A 25,560-nucleotide genomic window follows, 5' to 3' on the forward strand; every position below is an offset into this window, starting at 1 on the left:
GTGGTTTTCGTTCAGAAGGCCTGTTGTTTTTTGTTTTTTTTTTTTTTGGTTTTGGCTTTTTTTTTCCCTTCTATTTTGGGGTGTTTTTTTTGGTTCATTTGCAGCACAACGCTTCCTCCTCCAGTTAACAAGATCTGCTTTGGGGAAGAGACTCCACCACCTCGTTATAAACTTGTTAACGCAGGTGACCCCTTCTAGGATCACATCCTCGAATGAATCGTGATCTTGCTCTCTGTGACTGTGGCATGCACTGTGTTAGTCTTTCCCCCCTCTCCGAGTACAAGAAGAAATCTCTGTCCCTCCCTTCCCCAGAGTCCTTCAGCTGGTTCACTGCAAAAGTAATTGAGGTTTTTTTTAATATTTTTTTTTTTTAATCCACCGAAAGGGTTGATCTGACCTGGGACTTTGAAACTGTGATCTCCAGCTAACTTTGGGGGTTTTGGGGGTTTTATTTGCTTTGGGGGTATGTTGGGGGGAGGGGGTGTCTTTTCTTTAGAGATGTGCTCTTGTCAGGGTTTCATTTATCTAAGATTTGGAGCTGGACAGAGATATTTTTTAAGGAATTCTTGTTGTTAAAATGTAACCTTGCTATTCTGTAGGCTCGCTCTGTAATAAGAAAATAAAAATTAATGGCAAGCATCGAAGGCCCTTCCTTCTGGCAGCAGAGGAAGGGATGAGCCAAGGCGGCGGGTTGGGATCTCTGTACATGACACTACCCTGTAGTTTGGTCTTTGTTTTTCTCCAGCTCCCATTTCTGCTCCATGTATATCATATTCTGTAAAATATTCTCTTCCTTGGATTTGACCTTTGTGCGGATTATTGAAAGCATTGTATCTTGTTTCAGTGTTTTTTCTTACCTTGTAGTCTGGTTCGAAAATTACCAAGAGGGGGGGAAAAAAAAAAAGTAATTATTATACATTGTAGTTTGTGTACGATATTTGTTGATAATGTTTTATTAAAGGAATGTCTTTTTTCCGCACCCCTTCATTGAAATGTTTTTGGGGGACATTTGGCTTGTTTTTATTATTCTGACTGCAAGACATGAGATGACAAAACTTTTTTTTTTTTTAGTGTGTAATACAATTTTTTTTTAATGTTTGCCTTCTTTTTCCTAGGCATTTTAATTGTGCTTTAGCTGTAGGAAGTCGCTGGGGAGGGAGGGGCGGGTGGGATGGGGAGGTCTGAGGGTGTCAGTCTCATAGTTACAGGCAGGTTAATATTTTCCAAAGCTGAGAAATAACCGAACGCAGATTTGTTGCATCACAAATATACCCGGGGGCTCCCCAAGGGTTCAACTTTTTTTTTCCTTTTACGCTTCCCATCTTGGGTTTGGTTTGTTGGGTTTTTTTTTTTTCTCATTCTGACATGAGGAAATGAAAGGACCGGTTTTAATGTATTTTAAAAATGAATAGCTAAATTATTGTCTTCATTGGTATGGGATGGTTTTTTGAATGAAACGGTTCTCTCCCTTTCTCCCCTCCCCCCATGCTGTAATAAATATCAACATAAACATTTTATTTCAGTGCTCTGCAGTTTGTTCCTGGTCGGTTTGTTCCCAGACCCGGAGAGGGATTTTTTTCCCAACGTTATTTATCAAGGACAAACGCCCGTGTTTGGGATGTGGGAGCAGAGGTGATGCCTAGCTGAGAAGTGGCCAGCGCTGGAGCGGCCCTGGCTGAGGTTAGGAGGGGGACAGGGATGCGGCTGCAGGGCAGGACCGGAGGGCTGGGAGAGGCTTGGATTGGTGAAGTTCGCTTGGGTTTGTTGGGGTTTTGTTGAGGGTTTTTTAAGCATTTTAAAAATTCAGCTTTTAGCCTAGGAAAATGGTCATTCTTGCCTGCACCGGGCATGGCAGCAGCCCGTTGTCCTCCCTGGCTGCAGGTGGAGAGGCGCTTTCTGGGGTGTTACACCCTCTCCTCCAGGTTTTCCCTGCTAAAGGCTGAAGGAACTGGGACTCCAGTGTGGCGGTAGAGGACGCGTCCCTTGCAGCAGATGATAGCTCAGGGACATCTGGGAAGAGGCACTGGCTCCTGTCACCTCCTGTTGCTCGAGTCCCGCAGCACTGGGAGGTGGGAAAGGGACACGTGTCACCTTCCAAAATACATTGATACACATACATAGGCTGGAGGGGAGGTCTCCTGACGCGGGCAAGGGCTGGCTGTGCTGCACAGTGGGTGCATAGCATCGTAGAATCATCAGGTTGGAAAAGACTTCTTAGGTCATCGAGTCCAACCACTCCGATGTGCCACGTGCAACATTGCAGGATCAAACTCGGCTCCAGGCTCTTGACCGGCCGCTGGGGATGGAGAAACCGGGGTGAGGTTGACCTGGCTCCCTGCCAGGCAGTATCAGCGGCTGCTGCAGCGTCTGGGGAGAGACTGGGCCGTTCTAGGTCTTCAGATGGGTGACTCCCAAGTGCCGGGTGCCTGAAACGCCCGCGGGAGCTGCTGTCTGAGACACGTTCTCTGCATTTGACTGGTTCAGGCAGGATAAGCCTGGCTGCAATTTTGCAGCTTCCTGCCCTCCGTGCAGGAACATTCAAGCATGGTCTAAGGGCTTCAAGCCCTCTTGGAGTGCTGCTGCTCCTGGGGGATGCTCCCACCCAGCACCGGCACTCACAGCCACATGGCTGCTGCAATTCCAGGAGCGAGAGCCATGCGGCTGCAGCTGCTCATGGAGCAAAGGGGTGCGGGGGCGGCATGCTGGGTGTCTGCTGGGTTTGGGAAACACCCAGAAAAACCGTTGTGCCTGTGGAGACCATTAGCATGTAATCAACAGCGGGCCAAGGAGCAGCGCCTTTCACACCCTTTGCTACCTGCCCAGGTTTGCCTCTGGCTCAGCGCTGCAGGGGTCCACAGCCCTCCCCCAGGGCACAGTTTGGTCCGGACAACCACATCCCTCTGTGCTTTGCAGAAAGTACCATGCAAGCATTGTCCATCATTTGGAAATGTGATCCTCGAGGGTAATTAGTTGACAGTCATGAAGACGTCCTGCCCGCCTGGTTCCCCGGAGCCATCCCTGCCCAGGCTGACCAGCCAGGCACTGCTCTGCTGCCTGATGTGTTTATTGTGACACAGAGAAAAGCCCTTCCCGGTGGTTTGTCTGGGGTTACAGAGTAATTTTATTAAACACCACCATGAGAAACTGCCATGTTCCCTCCTCTAAACGTCTCCTGAGCCCAACCTTAGGGATAATTGTCTCCCACATTAGTTTTCATTAAGTTAGACGCAGGAGGAGGATCTGAAGAACCAGGGGCTCCGGTCTGAGCACGGTACGCTCACTGGCACAATGAATACAGCCTGTGGAGTTGGATTTTGCATCGGGAGCGGTTCAGGGGAAGGTAGTATGGAATGGTGGAGCCCAGAGGGACAGACCCTGCAGACTCTCCTTTGGGCAGGCAGGCACCACGGGGTCTTTACCTCGGACTCCTGCCACCCTGTTCCTGCACGTTCTGCTTCCCTGGCTGCTGTTCATTAAAAGTTAATGTCTGGCTCTTGGTCCGTGCTGAGGTAATGTCATTCATCTGCTGACGAGCCTTTATAATTTATTGATGCTAACCCAGATGTGCCTCTGTGACCCATTGTCCTGCTCTGCCCCACCTCCCTCAGCGGGGCTAATTCCAGCAGGTCATACTGGAGGAATGAGTGGGTGAATCACGTGTAATGTGCTTGGGAAGACCAGCAGGACGCTGCACACACGTGCACGACTGCCTGGGGGAGGAGGCCGCCCTCAGAGGCTGCAGGGTTCACGGACCTTGTACCTGCACCACCATGACAGACGAGCCTAAGCACCCATTCCAGGTGCCAGACTGGGAGCCCCACTCTGCCCGCCCTTGAATTCCGCCCCTGAACCTCAGAGGTGCTTACTCAGCACAAAGATCCTTCCAGCAACACAGCAATACTGCTGCCCTCATCACTTCTTGCGAGATCAGCTGTGCCTTAGGCAAACCAGGTACATGGGCTTGCATGCTTGTGTATGGTCCCTTCATCTCAAGCGGCTTCCGGATGCCTCTTGGAACCTCTGAAGCTTTGTTCTCCTACTGACTGGCCCATGTCTTATCGCTTCTGCCATTTATCCTATTTGTCTTTGTTCTGCCCTCATGCATCCCTCCCCGTGTTTGTGCTTTGTCTTTCCTCGATCTCAGAGATAGATGGGCTTCAGCTTCACTTAGTTTCTCTTCCACTGCCTGTCCTAACAGTGATGTCCCTAAAGGGACTTTGGCTCTTTCCCACGTGGAACATCTTCACAGATTCCCACATCTACAAGAAGCATGTGAGGTGTTTCATTTCTCCACCCCCTCCTCTCCACCACAGCCACTCTTCTACCACACTTCCTTAGGGAAAGCCTCTGCTCAGGAATGTTAAAGCACCAGCTGCTGTCCTACAGGGTTTCCTCCCTAGGATGTTGAAGACCCAAAGCTGGAAGGGTGAGGGGATGTCAATAGTCGGAGGGCAGTTGCCTAACAGGGTCCATGTGACATCCCCGAGCCAACAGCCTGAAACACCTCCTGAAAGTCTCCACAGAGCACACGTTTTAAAATACACCTAAAACCTAAATAACTTGGCGCAAATTACAGATCTAAATAGTTTTAAATAAGACGGGCTGAATCAGGCATCCCTTTAGCAGGCAGAATTAACATGATTTACATTGATGCAACATCACTAGGTTATTTCTCTTTCAAGCACCTTGTCCTAACTACTGAGAGGTTTGTTAATTTAACTTACAGCCGATGCATCCCAATTTACTGGGTGCAACCATTCATCTCAAATGTGACCGAAACCTGCAGAGTAGAGGTGACAGAGGGATTGAGACCGGAACACACAACTGGGGTGTGCATCCAGGTGGTCAGAGAGGATTACAAAGCACAGATGAGTCTCTTCCTACAAGACTCTGAGCTGAGATTGATTTCTGGGAAACATGCTCTTCCACACCTTAAAATAGCACAGGCTGTCCTCTTGCTCCCCATGCGCTGGAGGGTATCAGTGCAGAACTGCAAAGCATTCAGCATTTGGCTGGAGCTAATTTAGCCTTCATTTCACAAAAACCACACTAATCCCTCCATCTTACAAAGCATATGCTTCCTGCTCAGTTAACTCTGTGTGGCAGGAAGAAATTCTTCCTTTGTGTTTTTAGCAGCAAACACCAGCTACCAGGCACTAAAGTTTCACGCTACAATCTACATCACTTTCCCAAAATGGATGGGTCTCTTCATCCAGGATCAGGGGATAAAAGAACTGCAGTTCTATAGATCCAACAAAGCAGTCCCACCGACTAAGTGCTTTGGGAACTGAGCGCAGGGCAGCACGACACATCCCAAAGCAGCCAGGAGTAAAACAAAGTAAAAGGCAGGCAGAATGAAACAGGCTTGCGGCTCAGGCTCCCCCCTTGAAGCTTTGTGAGTCTCTTCCACGTACACTGCATTCAGAGGTACTCAAAGCAGCCTCGGGAAATAGGTTTGAATCTACCTCTGTGCTAAAGCACACCAAGAGCAGAACCTGTGCAGAGGAATAATGACTGGCTTATGTTCTTTCTAGGCACCAGTGAAAGAGTGCAGGACGATATATTTGATGACTCTCTCTAACCTGAATCCAGAGATGAGCCCCTAAAATGAAAGAGTTTCTTCGTGCACAATTTAGTGTTAAAAAAATTTTACTTTCAGTAACAATATAATTTATTTTTGAAAGTAAATTAATCCACCTTTAATTATGTGATAGTTCTGGCAAAGAGAAGCAGCAGGTACAGTTGGTAAAGTATTTTCATTTGAGCTGAATTTCACACAGTTCCATGCAGATACAGTGCCAGAAACTTCTTGAATGTGTCTGGCTGAAAGCCGTATATTCCAGCGGGCTTCTGCAGAGAAAGACACGGATGCTCAGTTTGCAGTGAAGTGATTAGTGTAGACAAACAACGGCTTTAAATATGCTTGAATAAGACTTCAGACACGGTAGCCTACAAATTGTGCTCCCCCTCCCCAGACGGGTTTGTCTGCGGGCATTTTCACTGGTATAAATCTCCAACAGCACAAACCCTTTGCCCATCAAACTGAGACGCCCTCCCAGCACAACCGGGCTGACAGCACCGTGCTCTATTTACTCTGCAGCACAGCTGACAGTTGCATGTAAGCAATTCCTTCATCAGAGCACGGGTCAATTTTAAACAAGCATATTATGAGCTGGTAGATTACAGACGGGGATATCTTTATGTAGGAGTTCGTATTAGGCTTGGCATGTGGCTTGCACGCTACGCAGTACATCAGCACTACAAATACTCCCTGTCAGTAACACCTCCTTAAGAACGAGGCCAGTGCCTCTGTCAGGTCAGTTCAGCTGGTTTAAAGCCCGCACTACAGCTCTACACCTGCTCTCAAACCTCCAGCAGAGGTGAAAGGGTAGAATTTCCAGGACCACTTCCCAAGTTTTGCTTACCGTAACAACTCTCTTCTTGATTTCTGGAATACACTGGGCTTTTTCATACAGATTCTGATCAGAGTCAATCCAGACTAGATTTTTTATTCCATCGTTAGAGACAAGGTCTGTTGTATTTAACTGGAACACCATGAACTGGAAGAGCTGGCCATCTGTGCCAACGCTTTGCACCACTACTGGCTGCTCCAAGACCTTGGGATCATTCTAGGAAAGAAGGGGAGAGGAGAATGTTTAAAAAGCCAGTTACTACAGAAACTGTATGAGTACTTGCTGATTCTGCATCTTCCACTTGGTTTACAGCCAAGATTTAATAAATGTATTGTTAACTTGCCCAGAAAATTACTCCAGTCAAACAAGTTCTGAATGTAGATTTTGTATTTTAATTAAAATTCCTCCTTCAGCCAGCAATGAAGCATCAATTTACATACTGAGCTGTGGGATGGGTTAGAGTTTTACAGTTGAACCTACTCACTGGTTCCTACCCATTCCCACTCTAATGCATGTTACATCACAAACACGCTCATTGCGGAGCTACAGTATTCTGGATCAGCAGACACCAGTAACCACACCTGGAGGTTACAGTTAGAACTCTGGGCTGGAAAGCTTAGATTTGAAAACTACCATAACATGCCACGGCAAGGGAGTTTCCCATCTCTTTCCACTAGCTGCCTCACTGGAGAAAGAACAAAGGCCTAGCGAGTCAGCAACAGTCTCCAATACGTACCCCATACAGCACCTTAGCCTTTGCCAGCGCGTTGCCAAAAGCAAACATCAGCATTTTAGCACGAAGTTGTTCTGGTCTGAACCTGTTAGGACGAATGTTGGCCGATTCCAGGAAGAACAGAGTGTGAGGATGAGAGTACGGATAACCATCTCTAAAACCTAAATAGCAGATAATCATGTCAGAAATCACTCAGCAAGACTACACTGCCAATGTTTTCTCCCATATCTTCAGAAACTAATTAATTTGCCAGGCTTTAAATTCTTCTTTATATTCAGTCCTGCTTAGGCCACAATACACCGGCCAGAGGTCTGGAGCATTTGCACTGCACACCCTGTGCACAGCTACCATGTCCCCATTCCCATCCCCACTTTACCCACAGCTCTCCTGCACAAGGACAAGGTCTCCAGGTTAACCTGGATACTTAAGTCTGACAGAAAATTATCAGCAGCTGGATTTACCTGTATGGTTGAGCTCTTTGTATACGTTCACTTCCTGAAGATCAATTGTAGGGGAGATGGGATAGAAGGTCTCCAGAACATGTTTTTCAGTGGCAAGTACCTCCTCCTTGGAGGCTACTGGTGGTATTGGGGTCATAGAGTTCATAAGTACTCCATTCAGGCCACGGACCTGAAGGAGGATGGATTCTGGGGAGGGAAATTAGGCTACATTCAGACACTGCTGAAATAACATCAGGGAAAGACTTATATTTCCTTTTAGGCACCAGCATTCTAGGAAGCTGTTGTTCTGTAAAGCTCTCTCTCCCCCCTCACCTCCAAATTCATCTTAAACAGTAGCTCAGCCGTAGGTTCTTCTAATATACCAATGTCAACGGCTGGTGTCCACTTCTTAACTAAACATGTAGAAAGACATCAGTACAGATTTTGGACAAAAAAAAACACAAACCCAAATCAATCTGTTCTAAGGCACTTGTTCTCTTCTCCTGCCATTCTGCTGATGTTGTCCAACACCCTACTAATCTTCCCAGGGCAAGTATCCTGCCAGCTTCCAAGACAGCCTATCTTTACAGCACTATTGAATTATTCTGTTCCAAAAATTGTTTCACTTTCTCCAAGTCTTCAGCCTTAAAGCTAGCAGCTTTGTTACCCCCTTACATTAATGAGAAGAGCTAAATGCTTCCACCACAGCAGCAACTGACCTCTTTCCCATGTAGCTGCTATCCTGTAGTTTCTAGCCAACATTCTTTTAGTCAGAGAAGGATACTTCGCAGACATTAACCGACATACATGTATCAAGTCTTCAAACAGTACTGGGCTTTAGAATGAGGAAAAAAAATAATTACATAAAAAAATGTGATCACAACGGCGGGCAGATGCTTCTGGGACATTAATGCTGAAACATTAATGTATGTAAATCACCTAATACTTTAACATTTCCAAACAGTTAACACAGGTTTCAGATTAATATCTCGCACACCAGTTCTGTTCCAAGTTGGCAGAGATAATGCTTATCATTAGTTATTTAAAAAAACGACATTCTGCATCAGCTAGAAGTAAATCTCAAGTTGAAACAGAGACCTTGGCTCAGAAGCAGGTTTAATACAGAGGACAGGTTCACATTGGCACTACGGTCAATATTCAGAATTGGGGTTTTTTTTATTGTTTTGGTGATAGTTGTTTCTTTGTTTTACAAACTGATGACCTGATACAGACGTTCTAACAGTTTTGCATAGTAAGTGAATCGCTAAACAGCAGATGGATGTATGAATTTTCTCTGCAGTATTAAAAACTCTGGTTCTTAACTTACCTGCTTGATGACTGGCTTCTGATAAAGCCATAACCACATAGCAGAAAGATCTTCCCTAAGACTAAGGACTTACCAATAATGTTCTCTCCTGGGAGCAGCTTCTGTCGTGTCCCAGAACCGTGCGTGTGAAATCGCATGCTTCACCCTCTCCTCGAAGCCCTCAAGCTGGTGAGCTGGGTCATTCACGATGCTGAGCACAGCTGGAGGTAAGCCTTCTACCAGCTTTGTCTTGGTGAGCCACTGCGCCTGCCGAACTCCTTGAAACAAAAAAACCCAAGAAAATCCGGTATTATGGCCTCAAATTGTGCCAGGGGAAAGTCATAGTATCATTACATTGGAAAAGACCTTAGAGATCATCAACTCCAACTGTACCTGTCCAATACCAAACCATACACTCATAGAATAGTTTGGGTTGGAAGGGACCTTAAAGATCATCTAGTTCCAACCCCCCTGCCACGGGCAGGGACACGTCCCACTAGATCAGGCTGCCCAACACCCCCTCCAACTTGGCCTTGAACACCTCCAGGGATGGGGCATCCACAACTTCTCTGTGCCAGTGCCTCACCACTGTAGTGAAGAAATTCTTGCCCCTAGTCCTATCATGTCCCCAGGCACTTCATCTACCCACTGTTTAAACACCTCCAGGGATAGTGACCCAACCACCTCCCTGGGCAACTGTTCCCATGCCCAATAACCCTTTCTGGGAAGAAATTTTTCCAAGTGTCCAATCTAAACTTCCCCTGATGCATCCTGAGGCCAATTCCCTCTTGTCCTATCACCTATCCCTTAGGAGAAGAGACCAACACCCATCTCTCTGCAACCTCCTTTTACGTAGTTGTAGAGAGCAATAAGGTCTCCTCTCAACCTCCTCTTCTCCAGGCTAAACAACCCCAGTTCCCTCCGCTGCTCCTCATAAGATTAGTTCTCCAGCCCCTTCACCAGTTTCGTCGCTCTTCTCGGGATGTGCTCCAGCACCTCAATATCTTTCTTATGGTAATGGGCCAGATTGGACAGTGAGAAAAGTTTCTTCTCCAAAAGAGTTATCAGCACTGCAACAGCTGCCCAGCACAGGGGCCGAGTCCCCATCTCCGGAGGTGTTTGAAGGATTGGTGGATGAGGTGCTCAAGGATGTGGTTTAGTTGTGGACAGGTACAGTTGGACTTGATCTCAAAGGTTTTTTTTAAACCCAGAGATTGTACCTGGGCTGGCAGCGCATTTGGATGGGGATTTGGGTTGGGGCTGGGTTTGGGGTTAAGAGTGGGATTTGCATTGGGTTGGGGTTGAGACTGGGATTTGGATTGAGACTGGGATTTGGGGTGGGGGTTGGTATTGGGCTTGGGGTTGAGACTGGGATTTGCACTGGGTTGGGTTGAGACTGGGATTTGGGTTGGGCTGGGTTGAGACTGGGGTTGAGACTGGAATTTGGGTTGGAATGGGGCTTGGGGTTGAGACTGGGATTTGGGGTTGAGACTGGGATTTGGGTTGGGACTGGAGTTGAAACTGGGATTTGGGTTGGGACTGGAGCTGAAACTGGGATTTGGGTTGGGACTGGAGTTGAAACTGCGATTTGGGTTGGGCTGGTATTGGGAGCCGGGATTTAGGGCTGGGATTTGGGTTGGGCTAGGCCGGTACCTTCCAGCAGCTTCACGCGCTGGTGGCAGATGAAGCAGCCGCGCTCCTTGTACAGCGGCATCTCCTCGTAGCGCGGCCCCAGCGAGTGCCAGGGGTCGCGCCAGCCGCGGTCCCAGGGCGGGAAGCGCGGCCGGGCGAGCCCCGGCACGAAGTGCTGCCTCCCGGCGTAAGTGACGACGTCCAGCTCCACCTGCTCTCGCGGCGACGGCCGCTCCGACAGCCGCCACAGCTCCTCGGGCGGCGGCCCGCGCGTCGTCCACGGCGTGCGCGGCAGCGGCCCGCGGGGCCGGGGCGGCGCCGGGCGGGTCAGGATGCCGCGAGCGAGGCGGGAGGGCAGGCCCCGCGCCTGCCGCCTCAGCGCCGCCGCCGCCATCGTTCCGCTTCTCCCCCAAAAGCCCTCAGCGCGCGGCCGCCGCCATCTTGGCGCGCGCGGCAAAGCGGGAGCGCGCCCCCCCCCTTCCCCCGTGGGACTGCGACCGCAGCCAATGGCGAGCGGGCGCCGCGGGGGTAAGGGAGGGTCTGCAAAGTGCGCGGCGGGCGGAGGTGAGTGCGGCGTTAGGGAGTCCGCGTGCCGGCGCTTGCAGGGCCAAGTCGGGATCTCCCTGTCGTGCGGGGGCGGAGAGGGGGGAGTTGTGAGACCGGCCCTGGGCGGGGCCGCGGTGCTGCTCTCCTCGCCGGGGTCGCCGTCGCCCGTGGTTTCGCCGTTGGTGGCTGTGACGTGGAGCACAACGCTGTTACCAAAAGTGGGATAAATTTTGAGCTAAAGCAGAATTAACTGTCACCTGAGTGACTGCGGGGTTTCATTTGTAAGAATCACAGAACGGTTTGGGGTGGAAGGGACCCCAAAGCCCCCCCAGCCCCCCCGCCCTGGGCAGGGACACCCATCACAGCCCAGGCTGCCCCGGGCCCATCCAGCCCGCCCTGAGCACCCCAGGGACGGGGCAGCCACAGCTCCCCCTGGGCAGCCTGTGCCAGTGCCCCCCTCTCAGCAGGTCCTTCTGACAGCACTGTCATTCCAAGCAGTGTTTTTCCGGGCACTGCTCATTGCTTGGAGATACAACGCCTTGTGTTCGACCTGATCTGCACTGAGCGGATCCCTCTTCTTCGGTGATCCCCGATGTTCATAGCTTTTCCCCATCTCAAACGCAAGGTCAGGCAGAGCTGGCTCCAAAGCCCCAAACTCTCAAGAGTTTTGACTGTTGTGAAGTTTATAATAACATTAAAATTAGTCCTTGGAAAGTAATAGAACATGCATAAGATTTCTGGGAAAATTTATACACATGCCTGTAAGTGGGAAATACATCCTGTCCCCAGCTCTTGTCTCGCTGCACACGATTCATGGAGATCACTCCCTCACATTGCCCAGCCCTGATAAAGGATGCTCACTTTCTAAAACTCCAAAACGAGTCTTAGAGAGTTTATTTGCTGACATTTTTTGTATTGGTTATGCTTCTTATATTAATGAGAAGAGCTAAATGTTTCCACCACAGCAGCAACTGACCTCTTTCCCATGTAGCTGCTATCTTGTAGATTTTAGCCAACATTCTTTTAGTCAGAGGGTGATACTTTGCAGACATTAACTGACATACATGTATCAAGTCTTCAAACAGTACTGGAAAAAAAGATAGTTACATAGAAAATGTGATCATAATGGCCGGCAGATGCTTCTGGGACATGAATACTGAAACATTAATGTATGTAAGTCACATAATACTGTAACACTTTAAAACAGTTAACACAGATTTCAGATTAATATCTCACACACCAGTCCTGTTCTTGTGAACCCTCAGAGGAGCTCTGGCCCTGGCTCACAGAAGAGAGTAGGGCCACTTGCCTTGTGGTGCTGCCTGCTCCCTCGTAATATTAGAATGAGCGCATGTGTGTTGCAGGGGTGAGGGTTAGTTAATTAGTTTACCTAGAAAATGAAGCTGTGCTAAGTGCTAAGTGTTCTCTTCCTCAGCTTGGTCACCTGTGGCTTTATAATTTCCTCTCCTCTTTGTTCAAATGTTACAGACAGAAATGCATCGGGAACAGCACGGAGCCAACCGTTTTGTAAAAAGAGCAGAGTCCCTGAGAGATCAGCAGCTTGATTTTGGTTTCAGGAGTGTTAGGTTTGACTACAGCGCTGTCTGAAGCATGGGCAGCGCTAAGGGGTAAAAGTCACGCTGTGCCTGTGCTTCTTGCCCTTTCCTATGCGTCTGGATGTAAAACCAAACTCGAATCTGCTCATAAACAAAGTATTCATTAGCTTGTGACTTTACCACCTTGTCTCTTGGCTATAAACCCCACTTTCAGCTCACTGCCCTCCCCTCGTTTTAAAGCAGTTCTCCTGCAGGCCACATCTTGGTGGCTGGGGTTCATTATCCATTCTCATGGACCGAGCTACAGATTTTTAAGATGTTTCTGCTCCAGGTGACCAGAGCGCTCTTTTGTTGGAAATCACCACAGCAGAACTAGTAGGAGTAAGGGTGTGCCAGCTGCTGCTGGAGGTGGCTGGACAGTCAGGCTGCGAAACAGCCTGTGGCTGGGCTGGAGTCTGCTATGCCACCATCAGTGCCTGCAGTGTCTGGCCTTCCTGCACCGGACAATACAGAGGCAGTTGAATAAAAATGGAGTGTTGCAAGCGCCAGATTAGCTCTCCAGTTTTCAGTTAGAATTCCGAGTCCCCTGAGGTACACATGCAAGATGCTCGAGAGAGATTTCTCAGTCTTTCTCCAGATAATACTCAGCTGATGAGCGTGTGCAGCTCTTCAGCCTGCTGTTTTTGATGAAGGGCTTGTGTTTTGCAGACAATGAGTGGAAATGAGGACGACTGGCTGGCTCTCAAACCCCAGGAACCTTCTCCATCCCAATGCTGCGGCAGTGGCTGCAAACCCTGCATCTATGATGTGTACGAGAAGGAGCTTGCACAATGGGAAAGGGCCAGAGCAAAGCAAGACAAAAGCCTCCTCACGGAAAAGAAGGAGCAGGTCAATTTATCTTCATCGCATCCTAGATTCAGTTCTTTGATCGTACTTGTTAGTGTGTGGGGTTGTGGTGGGTGAGGGATGCAGCAATAGATTAAAGCGGTGCCTTAAACGAAATTCCTCAAACGCTGCCTTCACAGCCACCCTCCCCCTCGCCTGCTCCCTCCCTGCTGTAATGTGATTTTCCAAGTGTCGAGTTCGCCCTGGTGTCGCATTACAGCCCTGGATCTGCAGCTCCTCCTTGCTGGGGTACCCCAGCCAGCCAGAGCCAGCCTCTCTGCAAAGTGGGAATAGGTGAAAGGTACAAAGAATCACAATTTTCTCTTGACAGTTTCCTCAGAGAACCTCTGTTTTCCTAACCTTTTAATCTTTTCCTAGTTTTTAGTCTCATGTTTCAAGGATGAAAAAAGCTGCATTATGTGTGGTGGAGTAGTCTTCAGAGCATAACTTTAAGCTTGTCAGTGCCCTTTTACGTGAGATTAACTACACTGGGTCAAGTAAAAACAATCAGATTTGAAACAGCTAACAATATTTCCTATTCGCTGTGGTCATCGGTAGGTTTCAAAGTTGCCCCCAAAGCAGCACTCAGCTATTTTAGCAGTATTATTTCTGTTTGTTTTCAGACATGAGAAAGTTATTACAGTGAGTCATAATAGGATGACCTTGCTGTAAGGTGTAAAAATGTAATTTAAAAGAGGGGGAGCATGCGAGATCCCAAAGTGCACGCTGCAGAACATGAAAATGCATCAGCAGAGAGCTGAAATTTGTGCTGGGCCCCAGCATTTATTACGTGTTCTCCTGGAGTCCTATCTCTGGCACTAAATTAGCATGCACGTTTGCTTCCAAAGAAAAATGTAATAATAAACGACACCATCTAACCCAGTAATTATTTATTGTTGTTCTTGCAGAGCAATAATTCAGAACTGAATCCAGATACATTTACTCCATTCAGCATAAGCTCAGTGGAGCAGCTAACAGAGGACACCTACCAGTACAAATTTGAATTACCGGGAAATGGCAGTCTGCGATTGAGTTTAGGACAACATATCGTGTTAAGGTATTGTTCTCTGTGCTAGTTAAACAGTCTGCATTATGTAACCTAATGTGTAGGGGTTTATCAATAGACAAAGGCTTCATACCAGGCAAATCATAATTTCTATACCTCCACAGTGACACAGATGAAAGAACTCGTGAGCTCATTAGCTCTACTGATTTTATGGTAAAAGGCATTCCAAAGCTGTATGTTTCTTAGGCATTATCCTTGCGTTGCTGGGTCAGAAAGAACTAGGTGTGATTAAGAAAATCCATTTGCAGAAAGAAAGAGTCAAAGAATAGATGTTACAACAGATTATTTACTCCAGCATGTTGGGATGAAGACAATGAGCTGCACTTACCCCAGAGCTTGGTATTTTAGGCCACGTGTCTTGGGGTAACTCAGCACCCAGGGTGTTAACCCCAGTGTCCAGGCGTATTCTGAGTGATTTCTTACAAAACAATCCTCCTGTGTAGTTTATTGCTTGCCAGAAAGGAGCCGCTTGGGAAAAGCTTATGTGTCTCTCAGCCATCTGCAGTGATCATTGCGAGATAGAAAAAGTTGTGTTATGATGCCATTGATCTGTATCTGTTGACGTTATTTGTATGTTAACAGCTGATGTATACAGCTGTCTGGCTGCTGAAAGTACACACTTCTCCCTTCAGCCATCTCCTCTAATGCAGTGGAGGGAAAGCTTCGGTCACTTCAATTACTGTAGTCAGTAGGAAAGAACAGGGTGGATATATTCTTACAGGAAAATACAGTATATCTTGGCAAGACCTCAGGTCAAGGCTGTGCCCTGGTTTCATCATTTAATTACCAGATGCTGTCCAAACACAAAAAGGGAAGGAGACCCCTGCCCAAAAGGGATAGCAAACTTAGTGCAAAAGCATTTTTCTCTCCCCTTTTCCAGTCTTGCACATTCAGCTGTTTCTCAGCTCAAACGTCTTTCCAGGGATGCATGCATGAGCTGAATGTGTGGTACAGCTGGGGCCACCACTGGAAAAACATAAGGTGTATTTAGCCATTATGTTCTCTCTAGATTTTTACCTCTGGGAGAGAAATGTTTTGCATCTGTGCAAAGAAAGGGCCACGGGGAAGAGGACCTGCTGCCTCCCTCGTCTCCCCAGAGAACTGCAGACGTTTGGTAATGCCAATCAATGACCCAACTCACAGTGTGTTCCTGTTTTTCTCAGAGGAATGGTGAGTGGTTTGGAGGTCCAGCGAGCCTATACTCCGATTAGTCCAGGGAATGCAGAAGGCTACTTTGAAGTTTTAATCAAAGTAAGTAAGACTGTACAATATGGATTAGAGCCTAAGGTGCTGAGGACTGTGTTTCCTTCAGGAACCAAGCATGCTGTCAGCACTTCAAGTGAGACTCTCTCAAATCCCTCATGGACTGTTTTTGTGTCATTTTGAGGCAGTTGTGCTTTGCTGATAAAACTTGCGGTTTTCCCCACAAAACTGAAAGCAGAGGAAGGTGACACACAAACAAGTGCTTTGCAGCATAAGCCTTGTTAAGCACTTGGGAGGGAGCCTCTTGGGAGCCTTGCAGTTGCCAGCATGGAAAGAGGTGCCCATTCCACTTTCCTGATTTCATTTTGCCATTTCAATGTGTCTTTGAAATTGAAACCAGTTGTCAGTCCAGTTGAACAACTGAGTTTGGGAAGTCTTTGCCCAGCCGTTACCATCCTTCCTGGATTTTCCTTTAAGAACACTCCTCAAAAAAATTGTTCATTTTGTTTAAAAATGTAGGCAGAGACTGGGCAGCTGTTTCTGGTTTGTAGTCGGGGCTCTGGAGCTGCCTGCAGTCTGAGAGTATCCTTGTGGCCCATAGGGCAGAGAGGTGGCCCACGGGCACAGGCTGCATCTATCGAAGTGAATGGGGTGACAGAGCCCCATTTTCCACAAGTGTCCCAGCCCCTCTGGAGGCCACCACAAAATGTTGGCTGAGTTCGAAAGGGTTCTGTAGGAGAGCTTGGCTGGAAATTTATCCGAATAAAGTCTGTGGGGCCCTCATAAATGATTACTTTGTGTGGAGAGTATCAAATTGAAGAAGGTTGTTCTGAGACTGCATTTGTATGTCGCTCATGATTCCTCAGGGCAGACACAGACTTCAGTATAGGTGTGAAATTCAAAGTGCTGGATTTCCCAGGTGGCTTGTAGAGAATGACCACTTGTCCTCTGTTTGTCTTCCAGGATTTCACTTTTTGGGGGGCTTATTATGCATTGCACGTTCAAACACAAACTGTATTCTTTAGAAAAGTGTACAGCTTCTATAGGACACCTGTGGGAAGGTCATTTCACCGTTCTTGTGACAATTGGTGTGTGATGGAGGGGAATGTTGCATTTGAGTTGCATTAATAGGAAACATTCACAGGATGACTGTGAAATTTCATGTATACTTGCTTGTTACTCACAGGTTTTGCATTTCAATAATAATAGTAATGATTGTAATGATACCTTTCCTTTATATAGAACCTTTCATACCAAAGGGAGCTATAGTTACTCTCTGGCACTGACAAAAGAGGTTGGTAGCACCCAGTGTAAAGCAGCCATTTTTATAACTCACACTGTAGGTTGTGGTATATTTCACACTATTCAGGCAATTTTGGAAAGTACTATATTATTATTATTATTATTACTATGCAATCCAAGAACTGTTCAAACTCTTCTGTCTCCTGTTATTATAGCATTGCATTTGTGATACTACAGTTAAGAATGAGGGAGTTGCCATTTACAGAGCATAACCCTCTTTTTGAGTGATTTTATAATGTTAGGGTTTCTCTCCATGTAAAACTGGGTGTAGAAATTTTCCCCCAGGAGATAATTATTTTTTTCTTCTTATTTAGAAAAATTCATTTTAAACACACTCAATCACTTCTCACTTCAATTTTTGGAAATAATTTTGGTGAAAGAAAGATTGTTTTAGTTTCCATTACCCTGGTCCATTGGGAATAGGCAAGAAGTGGAGCTGATTTTCTGCTCTTGCCTTGCGTTTCCTTACGTATTTGAAAAAGGTAGGTATAAAATATTGCTCCTATGCTGTGACTATACATTCTTTGCATGAGACTTAGAATGTGTCCAGCTCTTTCTGGTCATGGAGTGTTTCTGACAGTAATGCAGAGCCCGAATGTGTCTGTTAAGCATTTACCTTTTGAAAGTAACAGCTAGTGCTAATAGTTCTTAATACTTGACTATCATGTTTATCAACATGCAGTTGTTAGGAAGGGAGGAGCATCTCTGTTCTCTCTAAGCTAACACTGCTTGCAAGCACAAACACACGCTTGCTCACTCATTTTTTCTTAGATTCTTTGTGGTTCACCAATTTTATTTGCCTGCAGTGCAGCTTGGTGGCCAGCCAAAGCACTGGGGTGTGGAGCTGGGCTTCTGTCCAGTGCGCGTGCAGAAAATACCCCAACATATTCTTTTTCTATATGGGCTGCAGTCTTCAAAGGCGTGTATTATGTCCCATCTTTTGACTTCTGGTTGTGTTGCTCTTCCTCAGGTTTATCAGCAGCATCACCTCTGTGTGAGACCAGTTGTTTCCTGCAGCTGTTGGGCTTATTTGCTCCAGCTGTTTGGACCAGCCCTTGTTCTCTGGCCAGATCCCATGGACTCTGGCTGTTCTTCTGTGCACGTTTGTTCTCATTAACTGTAAGGTGGTCATACGCATAGGGCATACATATACATGTAGCACATAGCAACAAGACTGCTCAGATGAGCCCTTCGTTTTCCAGCCTCTCCTTGCTTCCTTGTGTCTAGCAAGTACTGGCTCTTTCTCATCAGTCATGAGTGAGGTTAGCATTCCTGCAGGAAAAGCCTGGATAAGATTGTGCCTGGTAGAAAGTAAAGCAGATTTTTTGCTATTGCTTTTCTTCCTTGAGGCCCACAATAACTTTTTTTGAATATGTGAAGGCATCCCTTCGCATCCAGATGATCTGTTCTGAAAACAAGAGTTTCATAAATGAGAAATCTGACTTTGTATCACTAATTGCATTAACACGGCATCTGAGAGACTAAAATAAAGCAAGAGCTTTGCAGTGTTTATGTAACTATCAGTACCCAGAGGGCATTTCCAGACCCCATACCCTGAGGTTTGGAGAATACTTGAAGGGTTGGACTGTTCTTTGCATTCAAGACACTTTCCTCTGTGTGCTTTGTAAGCAAGCACTCTGATAAGCACTTTCCAGTTTTGGAAATTCAGACTGCATGAGAGTGGGTTGTGTTTACGTTATCGTCAAGCTGGAATGGATCCAATATGATTTAATTTAAATGTCTTTGTTTTGAGTACAACTTTGAGTTGTTTTTCAAATAGAATGATCTTTCTTTCTTTTTAAACTCATGAAATGTTTTTTTTGCCCCCTTCTTGTTTAAACGTAGATAACTTAATAACTGACTTTAGGCTGGGAAACTTTCCAACAGAGTATAATTATTCTTTTCTTCTGTGCAATGTTTTTTATTAGTGCTATGAAGCTGGGCTAATGTCACAATACATAAAAACTTGGAAAAAAGGAGACAAAGTCTTTTGGCGTGGGCCGTTCAGAGGGTTCCCGTATCGACCTAATAAGGTTAGTTCCCTCAGAGACATAGGATGTTTGAGCTTGTGACAGCTAGCTTTGTTTAGTGCTCCAAAGGGAAGACATCAATTTGATTACTCTTTTCATGATTATTTTAGGGACTTCCGGGGTCACTGTGCAGTGCTACAGCATTAGCAGTCAATTGGAGAAATTATAGCTTATTGAACTGCAGAATATTTGAGAAGGAAGAGGAGAGGGAGCTGGATGGGAGACTGGATAATATTAGCAAGGCTCTCTTTTCATCACTTGTATTAGAAGTTCCTGATATGCTTAACAAAGGGAATGTATTTTGCACCAGCAATGAGGGTTTTGCCTTGTTTGAACCACATTGCTGTTTAGTGACTGAGCACGAGTGAAGGGGAGGTGTTGATCTATTTCTCTCTTGGGTATTCCCTGAACTGTAGCAGCTCCAGTGAGGTGTCACGTCACCCAGCCACTCTGCAAATGTTGATCCCACCTGCTGATACCAGGCTCCTTGCAAAGAAAGGCAGATCCAGTTTCAGGGGAAGGCTTCTCACACATACTAATTCAGTTACTTAGTTCTGACCTTTCAAATGAGCAGCAAAATTGAAACACTGGTCATTAAGATCTCAAGGCCTTGTTTTTTCTTCTTCTCCCCCCACTCCCAACTAAAATAAGGCTGTAAAATCCTAGTGGCCAAGCTCCATGCAGAACAATTGTGTTCTGCTTCCTGAAATACTCTCCCTGCTATTTTAGGCTACTGCTACCTTCTCTTCATAAAACTTCCAGATAATCCTTTGGGACAGAGCATGGCAGTCATCCCTAGAAGTGGCTGTGTTCAGGGGATCTCTGGGTGAGCCTTGTACATGCAGTTTGCAAAACACCTGAACAATCTCTAAAACAACATGTTGTAGAAGAACTGTTTATTACTCAGGAATTATAACAAAGGTCTCAGTAGGATTCAAATTCAGGCAGATCAGTTCCATCCACAGTAAACTGCTCAGTCAAAACAGGGCTTAAGAGGACCTTAAGTCCCAGTTCTGGCATTGGTGCACTGCCTGGCAGTTGCGGAAAGTGCTGGGAACCTTCTGTTCTTTCTATGCACAGCACCTTGCTGCCTGAAAATCCCTATCACGAATAGAGTGAATGTCCCTTCTTGCCAGTGGGAAGCACTATGTGCTGCTGGTAGCTCTGTGAGAAAAGTGAGATAATGCACCAGGGAGATACCTGAGTCAGGATGGAGAAGAAACAAACCATTTCCTGCAGAGAACACTCAGGATTGTACTTTGCAGCATCCAAGATAAACACAGGGAGCATATTCAGTGGGAAAACAACATGCAGTGGGTCAGCAAAGTGTACTGCACAATTGAAACTGAAATATAAATTAACTGAAATCAAGGCTGAAGTTAGAATAACTTATTATACTTGGATAAAATACAATTTCATTAGATTTGATATAGAAACTCTGAAAGTGCTGTCTGTAATCCTTTGCAGAAAAATACATTTTGAGATTTGAATTTACCAGTTCACAACCTTTTGCTATGTTCTCTTACCAGTGTGGCAGCAAGGAGGAACTGACCATGAGCATATCTGTTTTCCCATCACCACATCTCATTCAAAATTCTCTGTTCTGTTGTTAGCATGGAGAACTCCTCATGCTGGCATCTGGTACCGGCCTTGCACCAATGCTTCCCATCCTCCAGTCCATAACAGACAATGAGGAGGATGAAACTTTTGTAACTCTTGTTGGCTGCTTCTGTACCTTTGACAAGATTTATTTGAAACCTCTTCTCCAGGATCTGGCTCGATACTGGAACATCAGAATATTTTATGTCCTGAGCCAGGTAAATAAGTGGACATGAAGCGTGTTTGTGTGAGGGTTCTGTGTGCTGGATGAGCCTCTGCCTTCTCTGTTTTCTTGTCAGTGTGATCTCAATTCTTCCACAGTCATCAGGGGTATTTTGTGATCTGGTAGCTGCCATTTATAAATCTGCTACATATTCTGGCACTGCTACCAATCTAGAGAATTTTGGGGAAGTAACCACTGCTGCTTATCCCTGTTTACCTCCTTAGTGCCTGTTCTGTTGAGATGGACCCGCTGATTCATAGTTGCTGTTGATTGTTCCCTGCCACTCCGCACTGAAACATTTGTGCAAAGAAAACTTGACTGTGGGAGACTCATAGCAAATAAACTATTTCTTCTTTCCTAATACCAGTGCCTTAATCTGTCCTTATCTTCCATTCATTGCTCATGGCTAGAGCTCTCTTCTTCTAGTGTGTTAGCACCAACTTCCCAGCAATTATTTTTCCCAGATGACCCATTTTTAAATTCTTAAAGTCATTTCCCCTTCTGTAAAATTACTTTTCCTGCCAAATCCATAGGATGAGGGCATACCTCTCAATGGTCTTACATTTTGAGCAGTCTTTTTAATTTCCATTTGGTCCCAGAGTTGCCTGTGTTCTGCATGGATTTGGTGGTTGCAAATTACTTCCCTTAGAAATGAGGATTCATTGCAGGGAGGATATAGAAAGAATTATTTATGCTAAGGGACTGAATCCCATTGCATTTTTAGTTTCTCAGATGAATAATTTTTTGTTTCTCTCATGGTGGATCTACCTCATGTATTATGTTCCACACATGGCCTCAGCAAGTTGAGACTGGATATTGAGAAAAGTACTTGTGATTAGGTACCCCCTCCGCTGCTTTACAGGACCATAACGAGTAATTGTCTGTGGTGATGTAGCTTAAGTACCCTTTTCAGGACAGTGCAGTCTCAAGAGTGTAAGGAGGTCTTGAAATTCAGTCAGTGAAGGGCAAGAAACCCACCTGACCCCTGTCAGCCCTGTCTGCCCCACGTGTACATCTCTCCCTTTCTTCTGTTCTCTTCTCTTAGCAGGTTTGTTGTAGTCCAGCACTGACTCGTGCATCCTCTCTTTTAGGATTAAATATCTGTCTATCTCTATATTTCACTCTGTTGCCCGTCACCATCTGAGTACCTTCTGCTTCTAATTAATAGCAGTAGGGTAGTCCCCGCTGGATCTAGCGCTGTGGGGGTCTAATATTTCTCATGGGATCAGAGCTATGTTTGGAGCAGGGCTAGCTTTTTTTCACTTTTGGTCAAGGGAAATAAGGCTGAAAGAGACTTGGGAATGGGAGAAGCAATGGAGAAGAGTAGACTTGGGACTTGGGAATAGAAGAGGCGCGCTGGGAAGTGGTTGTCAAAGGAGAAGGTTGAGCAGGATATATTAATGATAGTTACGCTCTACTTTTGTTCAGTCCTCTCTTGAGTGAGCGGCCAGGTCCTGTGGCAGGGAAAGATTTGATCTGAGCTTTAGAGGAGGAATGCAGCTCTCGGGAAGGGTCAGTTCTACCTGGATGGAGTCACAAGAGTGAAGATGTCCTGTGCAGTACTCTGAGGGGAGGAGGGAGATTCAGCTGTAAGTAATCAGTTGTCCTTTTCAACATGTCACACTGCAAACCTTTTGCCTTTTCAGGAAACTTCACTGGAAAAACTTCCATGGAGCTATCAGGAAAACACATACATTGGTCGTCTCAATGAAGACTTGACAAAGACAATAATAAATTCCTGTCGCAGAAGGCCATTTGTATTAATCTGTGGCTCCTCTGCATTCAGTGAAGACATGAGTAGATACTTAAAAGCTGCAGGAATCGATGAAAATTCCTATTTTGTCTTTTAGTAGAATATTCCTGACGTGAGGAACTTTAGGCCGAGCCTTGGGCATCCTTGTTTCTCTGCAAATATTGCACAAAATCAATCATCTCAATAGACAAAGTTACTTGTGCACATACTTTTCATAGTCCCTTGGATCAAATACATGTCTCCAGTATGATTCTTGCTTTTGAGAGTGTTTTAAGGATCAGGTGCCATTCCAGAGTGTCTGCTATGATCACCAACGCCTCAGGGAACAGCATGTTAATGTTAACGGGAGTCTTCACATGCAATTTTGAGAGATCTCCTAAGGGTGCTGAAAATCATCCAAGTGCACAGCTCTGCTGTGATATGAAGACAAGTGACTTGCTTTGCAAGTGAGTCTGCAGTGGTATTGTGCCTTGTTAAATGTCCAGAGGAGAAATTTAATCTTCAGGGAGAAGACCCCTGTTCACTAGCAGGGCAGTGGCCTGGCACGCTGGGGTCCATGCAGTTCATTTCGGTTGTGTCATTTTGCTGGGTGATGCTAGGCAAGTCACTTCAACCGCTCTGAGCCTCAATTACCCTGTTATACACTAACATAGAGGAGAAAGTACCAATCTCCTCTGAAAAGAGCCTTTCCAAACACGTATGGGAAAGGCTATACATGGGGATGGAATTGTACATGATGGACTTAGGCAGACTGTCCTCCTGCCCTAGCACAGCCTGCATTGCCTACCCTGATCCTTAACCCTTGTAATGCTGCCTGGAGAGAGAAAGCATGTCCTAAATCTCATTGTGAGAAAGCATTTGGGTTGTAGCTGCTTTCTGTCAGGGAGGATGGTGGTTTGCTTTCCATGTCCCCTAAATGTTGTGTAATAGCCCCGGTTCATGAAATTGAGCCTCTTTTCAAATAAACAGCTCTTTCTTGTCATCACAGGACTCACACAGGTGTCCAAGGGGTGACCTGAGACTACACGAACAACACCTGAGGAGTGGAAGCTGTGGGACAGGGTCAGATTGAAGGGCGTGCTCTGGGGGATGGCAGCCCTGTGGCTGCCCTGGCACAGCATCCAGCCTGGGCACCTTGGCCCCTTCCTCCTTTTCCAGTCCAAGATGCTGCTGCCTTTCCACTGTCCACTCTCTTACTTTCCTGGACCGCTGTGTTTACTAACTACATCTGGAAATACAGCCTTTCTGCACACCTTTGTGTTCCTCTGTCATTCTCAGTTTGTCCTATGGTGGGGTTTCCCAGGCTGTGACAGGTGATGTTGCATTATCATTTATGCCTCATTTTTTACCTCTATCAAATAGTGTGCCTTACACAAAGGAGATGTAAGAGTTACTCAAAATAAGCAGTATGGACTGAAATGATGGCTCTGATCACACACTGGGAGGAAGCGTAGGATTCCATTGCATCAGTGAGATTTGTCTCCAGTTACCAAATAAATGGAATTAACCCAGTGTAGCTGCAGCTTTTATGTTAACTTCATCAGAACAAGGGCTGACAAGAAAGGCATCTTCATCACACAAAACAAGGGCTGACAAGAAAGGCATCTTCATCACCCAAAACAGAGTTCTGGCTTTTAACACAGAGAGATCCAGGGAAGATGTCCATGGTAGGTCCAAGGCAAGCTCTTAGCTGCCATCCAAACCGTGCTTCAGCCGCCATAAGCCATTCATGTGGTGGAGATGCTTCTGCACAGCGTTTGGCTCATAAAATAAGGAGTTGCTTTCTCTGGTTGCTCTTCTTACTTTTGCCTTAGCTAGGAACACAGAGAAAATATTTTCTTCAAGTATTACATACTCTGGAAACCTTACTTACATACCTCTTCCTTTAAACATTCTGCCTTTCTAAGATTTTGCTAAAAATCCGCCCAGCCTTTTTGCAAAGGCCTGTGATAAAACTTCATGCTCGCTTCCGAAAAGCGTCGACTTTCTGTGTGAAAGCTGGGACTGTTCCTTTAAACGCAACCCCAATATGTCTGGGTATTTCAGCACATATGGGCCATGATGGTTAAACCCTACCCAGCTGGTCTGGCCGTTCTGCTGCAAAGCCTCCTGTCTTTGTTCGTGGCTGAAAGGGAGGGTGGTGAGAGACAGAGCAAGCTGTGAATGCTGCGGGTTGCAATCCTGCAAAGGCAGGCTGCAAGCAGAGCAGGAGGAGGCGATGCATGCAGAGCTGGCAGCCTAGCTTGCCATGCCGGAGGGGACAGGGGTCTTTGTGAGACATTCTCTGAGGCGGGGGAGATGATGTCTTTGGAAGTATGAACTCAAAGGGGACTTTATACCTCCTGTGGGCACTTTGTTCTCCGTTTTCTGCCCTTCTCTCCCTTCCCCCTCCTGCCTTTTGTCTTTTCTCAGGCTGGGTCTCACACAAGTCCCTTATTCCCAATCCATTCCCCATGGGGACAGTCCCTTTCAGAGGCTGGCATGGCACTCCTGCAAAGGCAGGGATGTGGGATGGAAAGGCAGGATTTTCCCTACCAAAGGAAAATGGAGAGGTTTCCTTCCCTCTGAAGATCCAGGAACTACCCCACAGTGGCAGTTTTATAGGAAAATGTTGAAGATGCTGTCACTTGTGAGGATGACGGTGTGGATCTGCACAGCTGGAGATGCCTGAGCTCCCTGCGGTGGTGAGTGTCCACTGCCAGGGCAGGGACTCACACTCTGCCTCTCTGCCGGGCAAAAGCCTCTGCCGCCTTTGCAGCGCTGTGCTTGGGAGAGGGGCTGCGCTTCCTTTCTTCTTCCTCATGTGCAGCCTAAATACCTGCTTAATTTCATCTCATTATTTCCTGCCTAAGTAATTCCTGTTCCTCCTGGGG

At 46.4% G+C, this 25,560-nt stretch overlaps 2 protein-coding genes across 5 annotated transcripts; one reads left to right on the forward strand and one right to left on the reverse strand.

The window, feature by feature from the left end:
- Nucleotides 1-5,631: 5,631 nt before the first annotated feature.
- On the reverse strand, nucleotides 5,632-11,038 carry MRPL37 (mitochondrial ribosomal protein L37). Its single transcript, XM_009560687.2, has 7 exons — nucleotides 10,546-11,038; nucleotides 8,987-9,170; nucleotides 8,306-8,421; nucleotides 7,608-7,793; nucleotides 7,150-7,307; nucleotides 6,426-6,629; nucleotides 5,632-5,850 (listed from the first exon to the last, which is right to left on the reverse strand). Exons 1-7 carry the CDS (start codon nucleotides 10,916-10,918, stop codon nucleotides 5,773-5,775), a joined length of 1,299 nt encoding a protein of 432 aa, XP_009558982.2. The 5' UTR covers nucleotides 10,919-11,038; the 3' UTR covers nucleotides 5,632-5,772.
- Nucleotides 9,229-23,960, forward strand: LOC104059078 (NADH-cytochrome b5 reductase-like). 4 transcript variants are annotated; one of them, XM_054073287.1, is made up of 7 exons: nucleotides 9,229-10,062; nucleotides 13,335-13,514; nucleotides 14,420-14,568; nucleotides 15,741-15,828; nucleotides 19,011-19,115; nucleotides 20,726-20,929; nucleotides 22,581-23,960. In XM_054073287.1, exons 1-7 carry the CDS (start codon nucleotides 10,027-10,029, stop codon nucleotides 22,782-22,784), a joined length of 966 nt encoding a protein of 321 aa, XP_053929262.1. In that variant the 5' UTR covers nucleotides 9,229-10,026; the 3' UTR covers nucleotides 22,785-23,960. The 4 variants fall into 4 exon arrangements, with proteins under 4 accessions (XP_053929262.1, XP_053929265.1, XP_053929263.1 ...); XM_054073290.1 differs by having other exon boundaries at nucleotides 13,335-13,433; nucleotides 14,422-14,568; nucleotides 22,581-22,786; XM_054073288.1 differs by lacking the exon at nucleotides 9,229-10,062 and adding an exon at nucleotides 10,941-11,088 and having other exon boundaries at nucleotides 22,581-22,786.
- Nucleotides 23,961-25,560: the final 1,600 nt, after the last annotated feature.

This window comes from Cuculus canorus, chromosome 8 (assembly GCF_017976375.1).
Source record: "Cuculus canorus isolate bCucCan1 chromosome 8, bCucCan1.pri, whole genome shotgun sequence".
Classification (NCBI taxonomy): domain Eukaryota; kingdom Metazoa; phylum Chordata; class Aves; order Cuculiformes; family Cuculidae; genus Cuculus; species Cuculus canorus.

Excerpts from the sequence above, each read along its gene's own strand:
- LOC104059078 (XM_054073287.1), top strand. The coding sequence starts at position 10,027 with ATGAGGTGCTCAAGGATGTGGTTTAGTTGTGGACAG. Across the intron at positions 14,569-15,740 it reads GGACAACATATCGTGTTAAG|AGGAATGGTGAGTGGTTTGG; the intron begins GTATTGTTCTCT and ends TGTTTTTCTCAG. Across the intron at positions 20,930-22,580 it reads TATTTTATGTCCTGAGCCAG|GAAACTTCACTGGAAAAACT; the intron begins GTAAATAAGTGG and ends TTGCCTTTTCAG.
- MRPL37 (XM_009560687.2), bottom strand. The coding sequence starts at position 10,918 with ATGGCGGCGGCGGCGCTGAGGCGGCAGGCGCGGGGCCTGCCCTCCCGC. Across the intron at positions 9,171-10,545 it reads GCGCGTGAAGCTGCTGGAAG|GAGTTCGGCAGGCGCAGTGG; the intron begins GTACCGGCCTAG and ends TTTTGTTTCAAG. Across the intron at positions 5,851-6,425 it reads TCAAGAAGAGAGTTGTTACG|AAGCCCGCTGGAATATACGG; the intron begins GTAAGCAAAACT and ends CTTTCTCTGCAG.